This window comes from Trachymyrmex cornetzi, unplaced genomic scaffold, assembly GCF_001594075.2.
Source record: "Trachymyrmex cornetzi isolate Tcor2-1 unplaced genomic scaffold, Tcor1.1 scaffold454, whole genome shotgun sequence".
NCBI lineage: Eukaryota > Metazoa > Arthropoda > Insecta > Hymenoptera > Formicidae > Trachymyrmex > Trachymyrmex cornetzi.
In genome coordinates, this window is record NW_017299334.1 from 43,562 (window position 1) to 56,822 (window position 13,261).

General features: G+C 32.9%; 1 protein-coding gene across 2 annotated transcripts in view; it reads left to right on the plus strand.

Moving 5' to 3' along the window:
* Ncc69 (sodium chloride cotransporter 69) overlaps positions 1-13,261 on the plus strand; it is a 31,035-nt gene that overhangs the window by 11,811 nt on the left and 5,963 nt on the right. Inside the window, exons 2-9 of one of the 2 annotated variants that reach the window (XM_018513256.1) lie at positions 1,024-1,513; positions 10,037-10,196; positions 10,263-10,358; positions 11,020-11,211; positions 11,460-11,636; positions 11,752-11,891; positions 12,188-12,490; positions 12,718-12,943. In XM_018513256.1, coding sequence (XP_018368758.1) covers positions 1,241-1,513; positions 10,037-10,196; positions 10,263-10,358; positions 11,020-11,211; positions 11,460-11,636; positions 11,752-11,891; positions 12,188-12,490; positions 12,718-12,943 — 1,567 coding nt within the window. In that variant the 5' untranslated portion in view covers positions 1,024-1,240. Of the gene's footprint in view, positions 1-1,023; positions 1,514-10,036; positions 10,197-10,262; positions 10,359-11,019; positions 11,212-11,459; positions 11,637-11,751; positions 11,892-12,187; positions 12,491-12,717; positions 12,944-13,261 lie in introns of those variants that run through there. The other variant, XM_018513257.1, reaches the window with a different exon arrangement.

A 13,261-nucleotide genomic window follows, 5' to 3' on the forward strand; every position in this document is an offset into this window, starting at 1 on the left:
CTTTATATTTGTAAATTTTTCATGAGCCGTACATACCCCCCTTTCCCCTATGAGTATCTCCCTAGGAGATTCTCCCTAGGAGATCTCCCCTGGAGATATATATCCCCATATATCTCACCCCTATGAGATATGCGACAAAAATACAAGGTTTCAAAAAGTTTATTTTTTAATGTGAAAAATAAATATTTCAGATTTCTAATATTTTTTTCATAATAGTAGACAGTTTTTACTGATATAGTTCGTTTACTATAAACATAGTAAATAATACTTAATAAATTAAGTTTTTGATAGATGCGGCGTATATACCGGAGTTACCCTAATGTGTTTTTGATTATAATTTCCAGTTTAGTAATCAGTTTTTATTGATAATATGTTGTTAGAAACGATTATTAATAGTCTGTTATATTCTAATTTCAATTTATTTTCGCGATTCTTTCGTGCTTTTCGAGAAACTTCATTTTAAGATTATATTGTTCATGTAGTTAAAATTGACATTTAAATTTATTGCTAGAAATATCTTGATCGTCCATTATTGGCATCGCTGAGATCTTCATAATTTTAATATTTCTTCGCGTATTGAAATATTTCGATGGATTTTCAAATATGAACGGAATTAATATAGACACAAGCATCTTACATGAGACTAAAGTATATTTGATCGAGCCTTATCAAACCGGTTATGTTAAATCGAATGAGCTGCAGGTTTCAATTTTAGTAGGCGCGGCATATATTTAATTTTTGTCTTTCATTATCTTAATTATGTGGTATCCAATCAATATATTAATTTAAAATGTTATCTAACACCGTTATATTTCAAAGCATGCTGTTTTCTAATTAATAGGTAGAATTTTTTGTGCACAACATGTAATTGATGGTTAAAATGTATTTTGTGTAAAATAACATTTAAAGTTATATAAAATGCTTTTTATTTAACGTAACAATGTTAATGTGATAAAAGGCGATGTTTAGTTTTTTCTAAAAATGAGAGAATAAATACAACACTCGAATAACGATTGTCGACAGGTGACCGCGTCGAATGTTATCGGGCAACCGCCTTGGCAAATCAATAAATTTCCGAAGAGGAAACCAGAGAGAAATTGGATTGCCATTTGATCGACCATTGTACGCGCGGCCACTCGATCTTCGGAGCTACCAAATCGCAGTGTGGCTTCTAACATAAGCCACTGTGCGAGAAGAGGAAAAGGAAGGAGTGCAAAGAGAAAAAGCAGTGACAAGCAGCATGGCGCACGAAAACGGGATAAACGGCGGTGATACCGATTCGGAGACGGTGGAATTGAATCCATTGAGAAGAACGAGATTCCACGTGAATCGGGTCGACAGTCTCGAAGGTCGTGCCAGTCTTCTGGGTGAGCAAGAGACCAAGAAGTCGTCCCTCAGATACATGACCAGGGAAGCCCTGCCCAGACTAGACAATTACAGGAATATCTTGAGCATCCAAGCGGCCCACAGACCCTCCTTGGACGAGTTGCATAATCCCACTCTTCTCAATAAGGTGAGGCCTCAATGATTACTCCAAAAGCAACATTGTTGTCGCACGAATCCAACATCCTTTTATCAATGATAAAATACGTTGGATAAGCGTTCCCAGTATAATATATGCGAAATCTTTTTTAATTAAAATTGGCAATTTAATTATGTTTTATACAGAAATACCTTGATTCTCCATTATTAACTGAAATCTCTACACTTTTAATATATTTTTCACTTATATCGAAATTTCGCTAGATTTTCAAATATGAACGCAATTGATATAGACAAGCATTTCACACGAGATTAAAGCAGAAAATTTTGATGAAATTAATGTGCGACAACAATATCGCTTTGCTGTGCAGTTTTTATATTATACAATCGCTACTTTCGTTTATAAGATGGACTGAGTTGTCATATAACGAAGGAAGTAAACATTTATGTCGTATGACACGCTACGGCATGTTATGATATCATTTAAAATTTTATTTAACGAGACGCGTTATACGATGAGGATATAGCGAAGATTACGAGAAATGTTAATATTTCACGTGATTACCGTACAATGAAGCGTAAAGTGTGAGACGATAAGTCTAATACTCAACGATAACGAGTGACACATCGCAAAGAAAGTTCGCGTGCTGCGTGTCGTATAATTTATGATTGTTCGTTTATTAATGTAATATACGATATGCAAAAATTGCTATTTCTTTTTGCAATGAGTAATGAGCTTCTCGGAGGCTCAAGTTTGGCTGCGAAAACGAAAAATATAAGAAGCCTTTACGTGGAAAGTCTTTTTAAGCCGCGGTGCTCCGGTAAAAGGCATGTATGAGATGTACACTGAAAGAAAAGATTGGTTGCTGCAACAAATTAGATGGTTAAATATGGCATAACATTTTTAATTGGCTGTAGCAACCAATTTTTGGTTAACCAATCGAAATCTTATACTGACATTGCGGATAGGCTAATTACAACCAACAATTGGCTGCAGCATCCAAAAATTGGCTGTTGCAACCAATTAAAAATGCTATGCCATATTTAACCATCTAATCTGCTGCAGCAGCCAATCTTTTCTTTCAGTATATATATATATATATATATATACATATTATACACAGGCATGTACGGGCACGAGATAAACGGTGAATCTATCACGTCGGTACATGTCAAACGAATCCTTGAAGATAATACACGCGTTCTCGCGTGGCAGAGACGTATCATATTTAATTCCGGCATTCATCCACTTCTTGATTTTTTTACTCGTTATCTACGGCCCCGTTCTCTCGCGTATAGAATGAATATCTAAAATTAAACAGGAATCTTACATGCGGGCTGTGTAATATATGTTTAGTATCTGTCGTGTATGATTGCAACCACGCACGTTTTTAGAGACGCGCTCCAAAAGGTAGCTCTAAGAAAGCGTGTATTACTTAGGTCCATTTTCACAATATAGGGTTACCTAAAGATTAAAGGTTAACAACAGATTCATCAATGAAATTCATTCATGAATTTTCTTGAGTACCTTTAATCTTTAGGTAACAATATATTGTGAATTCGGGCCTTAGTGATTAACCGTCCCAAATTAGGAGGGACACTCTTAAATTTTGTTCCAAATTGAGGACATGATTATAAATTGTCCCTCTTTAAGTGTAAAACTAATAAATTTGAAATAATAAGTGAAAATAATAAGTATGAAATAATTTTCAATCAATATGTGAAGAATTTTATGATTTTTTAATTTAAAAACCCCGATATTATTTATAAAATATATTCAGTAGAAAAGTACAATTTTAAAAAATAAAATGTGATTTTGTAACTTGATGTAATTTTTGTAATTGTTATCTCACGTAATGTTATACAAGTGTTATTAATTATTTAAATATAATAATATGATATTTTTTATGTGTTTCGTTAACAATTATTTAAAAAAATATTTCTACAATTTATTAAAATTTAATTCGGATTAATATAATATTGCATTTTTTTAAATATCCCTTTTTTTTTGTCTTTTTAAGGAATTAATAATTATTTTAGTGTATCAATAATACGATCGAATTTCCCGTATGTGTATAAAAATCTCATTTACGTGTGTTTGATCGCGATTGAAATTTTCGTTATGTGAAAATTTTGTTTTTACGCTACTGTTATCACTGATATCTTTTTTAGGATATCACGTATAACGACTATAGTGCGCATAACGCATACACAGCGCGTAATATGATAGCGCAGCACGTGCACGCTTCTTCTTTCTGCCAGCGTGGTCGACACGCGGTATTAATTACGTTCGCTCAAATGATTCGTAAATCGCGCGATTGCAGAGATTGTTAATTGTTGCAATTAATCCACCGCTGAACGCAAGCGCCGAGATTCCGTGTCGTGACGTCCTCATGTTGACAAAAGTCACAGGCGGAAAAGTTCTCGGTTTATTTATCTCTCCCGTTCAAACGGGAGTGGAAAACGCGATATCGCGAACGTAAATATGGAACGTAGCACTGAATTTTTATTGCCTCGACGTGACGATTTGTCGACGATGGTACGACTTTACAATGCCACGAGCACCGTTATCAAGCGGTGTAACACTGGTACAACGCGAAATCAAATATTTGCGATGACTACTTTCGAGCACATAATTTATATTTTTAGGAGTATTATTCCAGTTATACAGATGTTGCGTTAATTGCAGTTGCATAATGCTTACTCAATTCAAACAAATCTAATCTCTGATTTAATCTTAATTACGTACTTTCTTTGTCGTTTATTATTGGACGTAATGTTTTTTTTCAAATATTTCTTTTTTAATTTCTTAAAATCTATATTTTTGTTCCCCAATAATTGATTCATATTTTTTTGTGTAATTTGGATGTTTGGGAAATTTTATAGCACGTTTTGTAGCAATGATTACAATTACATACGTGCTGCATTTTTAAGTGAATTAATACAAAAGTACGAAAAGATTACTCAGTAGATTCACTACGTTTTCAGCTATGAATCAGTCTGATACGCCCAAAAACGTTATCCAAGCGTGAAGCGAATGCCGATTGTCCTTGTGATACTTCAAACAGAAGTGTGCGGTCGAGTCGTTTGGTAATGTTCGATTTCATTTCCGCCGGGCAATGCCCGTAAGAATTTTTATTTGCTCAGCAATTCAAATTCTTACGAGGCAAAAATAATGCAAACTTTATCTATCTGACATTTACACACGATGAATATTTGCACCGTTGCGAAAAACGATATGGCTCTATTACGCGTATTATAAATATATTATTTAAATTTCGAGAAAAAGCATTCTCATCTTTCAAAATAATTAATTCTTTCACAATTGCAATTTTGTAGGATTTATATATCGCGCAATTGATATAACAAAAATATATTGGACACTAATTGTTCGATATGGCAAATTCAATCGAACAGGATGAAAGTGAATATAAAGGATTTTCTCAATTTTATAGATTTTGCAAGCGCGGAATCGAAAGGCTATTTAGATAGCTCGAGAGGAGACTAAAGAGAAAGGGGATAAAACAACACGGTTGACCGCTCACGTGAAGGAATGACATGATTGCATACTGGGTCACGGAGAATTAGTGTATATGTATTTAAACAAATTCAGAAAAAGCGTCACGTAGATTGTGACTCGCGCTCTACGCGGCATAAATATCGACGCAACGTCTTGTGCCAATAAGAGATCAATCGGAAAATACATGTGCGAATTCTAAAATGTTATAATTCTAATATGTTATAAAATGCATTTTACTGAAGAGATCAAAATATTTTTTTTAACAAAAAACGTATTTTCTAATATAGGACAAAGAATATTGATACAAGGTATTTCAAAGTGTAATCAGAACGTGAATGACTATGTATACTTTAAGATGAAATATACTGACTTCTTTATACTAACTTTATACTAACAAATATATAATATTAGAGAAGAAGGTGATATTATGGCTAGTATAGATATAGTGGCTCCTTTTAATTTCTCCGATATTAATTGGCGAATTTTAGTGATTTTTTCCGACATATTAGAATACATTCTTTGTTGATAAAATATTTTGATGTCTTTAATAAATTATAAAATATACATAATTTTATTTATCATTTGTCTATGAAGTAACATATTTGTTATTAAAATCTGCTATTAGAACGCTGTGCAGCAATGTAAGAAATATATATAATACGTATAGAAAGCACCTAGTTCAACGTGTTAAGTCAAATTATCTATGCAACAGATGTTACGCCGTTAGTCATGCTTCATTAATGTGAACGAGGAAATTTTTCAGACGTGGATTACCACGGCGCATATGAAATCATATGAGTATGTAACTGTTGGGTCAAAGTAAAGACCCGTCACGTTCGCTCGTGCAATTAAAGTCCGTCGTTCGAGATGATGATGATGACAAATACTCCGAGACACTCATCAGCTCGCGCTATGCGCTAAGACGACGTAATTCCCGTCTGAGGAATCAATCCCTTTGAATGATTCAGAAATATGACACTTGGAAGATCAAATAGGTCCATTTATCACATACTACGTCGATAGATATCGCGGTAATTAGACATACGAATTTATGTCACGAATCTTTGTTGTAATTGGACTGTTGATAATTGAACGACATTTCTCTCACATGTCTCGTCATGTGACATAATTTTTCGGGTCAAGCTGATGTTGTTAATTGGCTGCAATTAGCAATTCTCTACTTCTTTCTAGACCGTGGCTCAATGTAATACAAATAAGAGAAGTTGATTACCTACACTATATATAACATGGTAAAAAATACCATTGTCATATTAAGGTGTTAATTACGTTAATTGCGTTTGAGAAAATGAGGAAAATTTAATAGAATTAGAAGAAAGTATACTTTTGTAAACATTTAGACATATCTTCTATAAAAAAACGTAATACTTTAACAAGAATTTAATGTAATTTAAACCGATCTGAATTGATCTGTATTTACATCCCGCATTCAATGAGATACGGGAATAGCTTTATTTGCCTTTATGTCAATATCGTTTATTAATATTTACATGCGACTATCAATAGTTTATTTGTCTTTATGTCAATATCGTTTATTACTATTTACATGGTTCTTATAATAACTACTACATTATTTAAATAGTTTGATATATTGTTGATTTTGCGTGCAAAAGAAAAATTTCCTGAATCCCGTAAAGCCTACTTACCGCCGAGACACTACCAGTGTCTCCAGATCGTTATGAAGAATTTGCAGAATTGCGAGTATAATTATGCTAAATGAGCAAAAAGTGTAAACAATTTTAACGATAATATTTTACGATTGTAATTGACAAGTCGGCTGTCGATCCAAGTTGGCTCTATTACGCGAGGAGACAATCTCTATTCAAATTTTTAAAAATATTTTCTTATAGGGTAACTCCGGTATATACGCCGCGCTGGGATTTACGCCGCGGAAGTTAGAAAAAATAGAAGAAATAGGAGTAATTTTCTCGCAACTACTCTGTTACATGCCTTTATACATGTTATATTAGTATTGTGTTATGATTTCAGCTCTTACTGTTAATATTAATGAATTTATTGTGAATTGAATCGATTTGTCACTGTAATAAGTAACGCCACCATAAATTATAATCTACATAAAATGATTGCTGTAAGGCGTGTAAAAGACTTAGTGGTTATTTCGTGATACATACGTGTAGAGGAATAGTAAAGCATGTTGTATAGAGCAAAATACAAATGCTTTGCTTTCGTATTCTCTTTGTTTAGTTTGTTGAAACCCTTGCATTTTTGCCATATATCCCATTATCTATATATAGCAAAAATGCAAGATTATATTTTTCAAAAAGTTTATTTTTTAATACGAAAACTAAATATTTAAGATTTTTAATATTTTTTTCATAGTAGTAGACAGTACAAAGTTTTTACTGATACAGTTCGTTTATTTTAAACATAGTAAATAATACTTAATAAATTAAATTTTTGATAGAGTGCGGCGTATATACCGGAGTTACCCTATTTTACGAAAGTAAAATTGATAAAATTAATATAAAGAGGACATATAAAAGCTAAAAAATTATACTGTCAAATCTTTCTTATTTTTTCCCAAATTGATTAATTTTTCTGTAGCACACATTTTTAACGATCAATAAGAATCGTGCATTCATATTTGCGGTTCGGTACGGGGATGTTAATGGCCTCAGCAAAAAACGTACTCCGAATAAATTACGAATCTCTGACAGATAAGCGTGCTATTTTGAATATACTCGTGATATGTCATAGTAGAAGATACGAGCATATGCAAGAGTATATAAGAAGATTCATTCATATAGATAACTTTTATTTTTCCTGTGTTGTTCACTGTCGTAAACCATTTATGCTCTTTTATGTGTATACGATACGCGCAGTATATACACATAAATGTCTCACTAAAAAGTTTTAGTAGCCTTTATAGGTTTCGGTCGATTGCTTTTTAAGAATCTCAGAAATGAATAATTAGATTTACATCAACTTCTCATGAAATTGCGGGAAATACGCAATAAAGTTTTTAAAAACTTGATAACACAGGCACACAAAACAAAATTTAATGTTTGATCGGAGATTGGACCATAGTATTCTTACGTATTTTGACTATCTGAAACCGAATTCGATGTCCAAATTGCTCCATTATGTCATAATTTTTTTTTTATCGATGAAAAATCGGATTCGGTTTTAAAGCGTTAAAATACATATAGGAATAAAAAGTGATCTAATCTCCGGATCAAAAAATTTTATTGTGTCTCTATAATTGAATGATTATTATTTGCGATAATACATATAATAAGAAACTTTCACGTGAAAAGATATCGATTTAATTTATTAGAAAGAAAAAGTAAGATTTATTTTTACTATTGCTGTTTTTTTTAAGTTTATCTATTATTTATATGGTGTCACATTTTTTAGAATTTGTGTGATGGAAATAAAAATATTTTTGATAATATATTTAACGCAGAGACAAATAAGAGAAATAGCCGGTTGTATAATAAAAAAATGAAATTTGACAAATTATCAAATGTGTGTGCAGATAGAGATAGATAAAGTAGAAAATAGAATTGCGAGGCTGATTTTATGAAAGGTTCATCTCACGATTGTACCGAATTTTAATGCAAGATATTCGAGGGTATATATAAAATGGAAAATCACGGAATGGATTAATCGCCTGATTGTGAGATAGAGAGAGTTTTAAGTCTTTAAGAGGACGAGTTGCAATATAATCAAAACCGAATTGACAATAATTGATGATGCAGTTTTTGTTACTCATCTGATGATGTAAATTATTAACATACGCAAACGAATTAATACATTTCTCTACAGTATTCATTTCAACCGTGTTTGTGTTGGTATATTTTAAAGATTTCGATTTGATTTGATTCCTCGATTATTCATTCATTTCCAAGACTTCTGTAAATGTTTTAGTAAGACTCACTTCGCCCGGAAATTATTAATCATTGATTGTCAGTGCTCAAACATATGTCATAAGACATAAATTTTTTTCCATGAAGATAAAGAAACTTTCTACAATAAGCCATTACCTAAGTTTTAAGTCATAAGCTGTAAGAAATCAATCGATCATAGTTAAATGTAAGAAAAATAATCGACTATGATTGGTTAATTTCTTACAGCTTAATGGGCTTTCTACAATATAAGCCCAAGTCTTAAGTTTTAAGTCGTAAGACATTAACCGATCACAGTTGAATATGAGAAAAATAATCGATTATGATTGGTCAATTTACAGCTTGAGATTTAAAGCTTAGGTAATGGCTTATTGTAAAAATCCCAAAAGACTTGAGCGTTTTTCAGATACAATAATGTTCCAGGGATATTTCCAATTTTTTTTTTAATTAGGCGATCTCATGTGTGATTCGTGAAAGGTTCTGCAACCTTTCGGATTCGGACGTCACACGGCACATTGCAGACATGAAGCCAGTTATATACGAGGCTCGTCTTACGTAAATCATTAAGAGTTCATTGACCATGTGGCAAACCCTTCCTCGAAACCGGAGTCACCTTCAATGCCTTCAATAATCGCCTCTAAATCTCTAATCCGCTCGTCGAATCTTACCGGCTGCTCGGTAAGACGCGAAATCGCCGCCTCGTCATCTGCAACAAATCGTTTGGATTCATTTAGAGAGTTCACCTTGAAGCCTCTCGGTACGTCGATTATTCCATCGGATTGATGAAGACATTATCTCAACGACACGGGGCATTATTCCTTGCATAATTACCGGTCGGATTTTATAGACACGATTGCACGATATGTGATATGCATGGAAAAGCAGTCGTTTCTTATGGCATACAAAAGAGAGTGCTTAACGCTTTGGAAAAAGTCTTTCTGAAGAAACTTTAGCGGGGAGAACGAGGTCACGGCGCTCAGCTCGGATTATTGATCTTAATTACGAGAATTGCACAACCTTCAAATAATAATATTTAAAATACTTTTATAATTTTAAATATATAAAAAACTTTTACTAAATTATCTTATTGATGTCATCCGTGTCAATTGACTAGAAATGTTCGGTTTATCGAACAATTTGTTTTCAGGGCTCTGGCTCGCATACATTAACCGTTCCACAATTGAAGTCCACGGCACCAGGAGTGAAGTTCGGATGGATTCAAGGAGTGCTGATGCGATGTCTCCTCAACATCTGGGGGGTGATGCTTTTTCTGCGACTCTCCTGGGTCGTAGCGCAGACCGGAGTGGGTAAGTGCCCTATTATTGAATCATATCTCTTGGATTCCTGAGATTTTAACGTTGATGTTGTTCCAGGCCAGGCTGTTTTGCTGATTCTCACGACGACAGTAGTTACGACAATTACATCCCTGTCGATGTCGGCGATCAGTACCAACGGTCTTATCAAAGGAGGTAATATTATGCGCTAAATAACAGAACTATAAATCTACAACACTGAAAATGAAAGAAGATTAAATAAAAAATACCATTTCTTACAATTTAAGAATTATGTGAATTAAGAACGATAGAAAATATATTTTATTTCACCACAATATATTTTCAATAAAATGAAAAGCTTTACGTTTTGTTTTATAATGTAATGTATTTCGTAATAATTATACACGAATTAGTATATACAGAGTAAGGCATTTAAATTGAGACATTAAATTTGAATATTTTGAAAAGAAGTTAAAAAATATTTCAGACGAAAGTTGCATCATCTGAAAGACAAATAATGGTAAAATCAATTTTCGAAAAAATTAATTTTTCAAAATCACGTAAAGGTTATCGCTATTTTTTTAAATAAAATTATACGATTTTTTAAATATAATATGAATCTTGTTATCTTTCATATAAAAGTATTAAAGTAGAATTATAAAAAAACTAGTTTATGAGGATTGCCTCTCAATTGCCTTTATAAATTTTTTTATGACGGATGATGTCATTTATACTTTTACCAAGCTAATGGATATTTCTATAATTATTTACACGTATTTAAACTGTCTCGATAAATTTTCTCATTGATGTAATAGTTCAGTTAATTGAAATGTACGTATTTTCCCTCTTTTTGCAGGTGGAACTTATTATATGATTTCCAGGTCATTGGGACCTGAGTTTGGCGGATCTATAGGTCTTATATTTTCTCTAGCAAACGCTGTCGCCTGTTCCATGTATGTAGTTGGTTTTTGTGAAAGCTTGGTGGATTGTCTCCGCCCTTTTAAGGCCTGCATAGTCGATTGCGCGACCATGGACATCAGGATCATAGGTTTATAAATGTTTATATAATTTCAAAAGATAAAAAAACATTGCAATTTTGATTAAATAATATTTTCGTGTAAATTAACATCCAACAATTACTTGTATATTTAAACACTATCACTGACGTAATTTTCCGTCGATAGTGTCAATAATTGAACTTGCAATTAATTTAATTATACCGCTTTTAAATCCTCTTTTAATTCTTGCTTTAAAGTCTTGTCGAGGACGATGCGAATTACACTTATGGATTTGCAGGCTGCATAACAATAGTCGTACTCTTGATAATTGTTATAATCGGTTTGGAATGGGAGGCAAAGGCTCAAATATTTTTGCTGATAATTCTTCTCGTGGCTATTGGCGATTTTATGATTGGCACTTTCATAGGCCCCAAGAGTGATTTGGAGAGAGCTCAAGGATTCGTTGGTTACAGCGGTAATATTGCATCAACATTTTTTTTCGAGTGTTCTTTCAATATTTATGTAGTAATTACGAGAAGTCGTAATTAATGGGTATTGAATTAATTTTTTCGTCAATTTATGATTTACAGCCGAGCTGTTCAAGGAAAATTTTTATCCGAACTATAGATACAGCGAAGGCGTGGAACATAATTTCTTTTCAGTCTTAGCCATCTTCTTTCCGGCGGCAACAGGTATCCTGGCAGGTGCGAATATATCCGGTGACTTGAAGGTGATTTAGACCTTTCGTCTTACTAAGATATTTATAATTAATGCTTGCCTCACTATATAATATTAGTTTACGCAGTGTCTATTTAATTATTCATCGGTGTGCATATTCGATAAAATTATCTTTGATACTGTCATAAATTGTTTTCTCGATCGATGAGTGATAAAAAAATTTACATTCTATTTTTGAACTATTATATGATTAATAATTACTGAAATCGACGAGCATTTTATGTGATGTATCGTGATGGAAACGCGAAAGTTTCGTGCCACTTTCGAATTTTATTTTGAATTCGACAGGATCCACAAACAGCGATACCGAAAGGCACATTACTCGCGGTTCTTCTAACGTCATTGTCATACCTAATGATGGCGATTATGGTTGGCGGTACCGTTATACGAGACGCAACCGGCAACGTTACTGATTTATGGACGACGTACAATAGCTCTCTTTTGGCTCTGTCAATACCTGGCGCAGACAATGACACTGCGATCGAAAACAGTACAGTTATCGAGAACGTCACTCGTACATCCTGGAGCATATACGGAACGGATTTTAACTGTACAGCAGGATGCAAATATGGCACCCACAATAGCTTCGAGGTGCATAAAATTACTAACAAATTATTATTTACAAAACCTCTTTCTAAACAAATTATTATTTACAAAATCAATTACTAATCTCTGAAAATATTAATTAAATAAAAATAAGTCACATGTGCTAAATTTGGATGATCATTGATATTAAAGGACTATGGTAATGAATAGTGATTATCAATTATGAAATAATATACGAAAAAACTGAAATAGGCAAATGACACTATTTCTAGGTGATCCAATTAGTTTCCGCTTTTGGACCTATTATCTATGCCGGTTGTTTCGCGGCGACGATTTCAAGTGCCTTAGCATCGCTGGTTTCAGCGCCGAAAGTATTTCAAGCGCTCTGCCTTGACAAGCTATATCCAGGAATCGCGTGGTTTAGTGGAGAGAAAAATAAGGAGCCAATTCGGGGTTATTTACTTACTTTCATTATTGCCGTCGCTTTTATTCTGATAGGTGAGTGGTAATTCTATATATATATATATATATCTCGAGAAATTTGCTTTTTATATACAATATATAATAATTATATACAATAATTTATTTCTTATATGCAACATTTGTTTTTTATTTGTTTCTTGTATGTATATATATATATATATACACAGGGTGTATAAAAAATTCCGAACCCCTTAAATATCTTGAAAAGTAATTATTTTTGAGAAAATTGTTTTATACAAAAGATGTAGGGTTGAAAATGATCTATTGACTGACCTTATCAATTTGACCTTGGATGGTGCCACCAAGGTCAAGTCAAGGTCAAATCAATTTTTT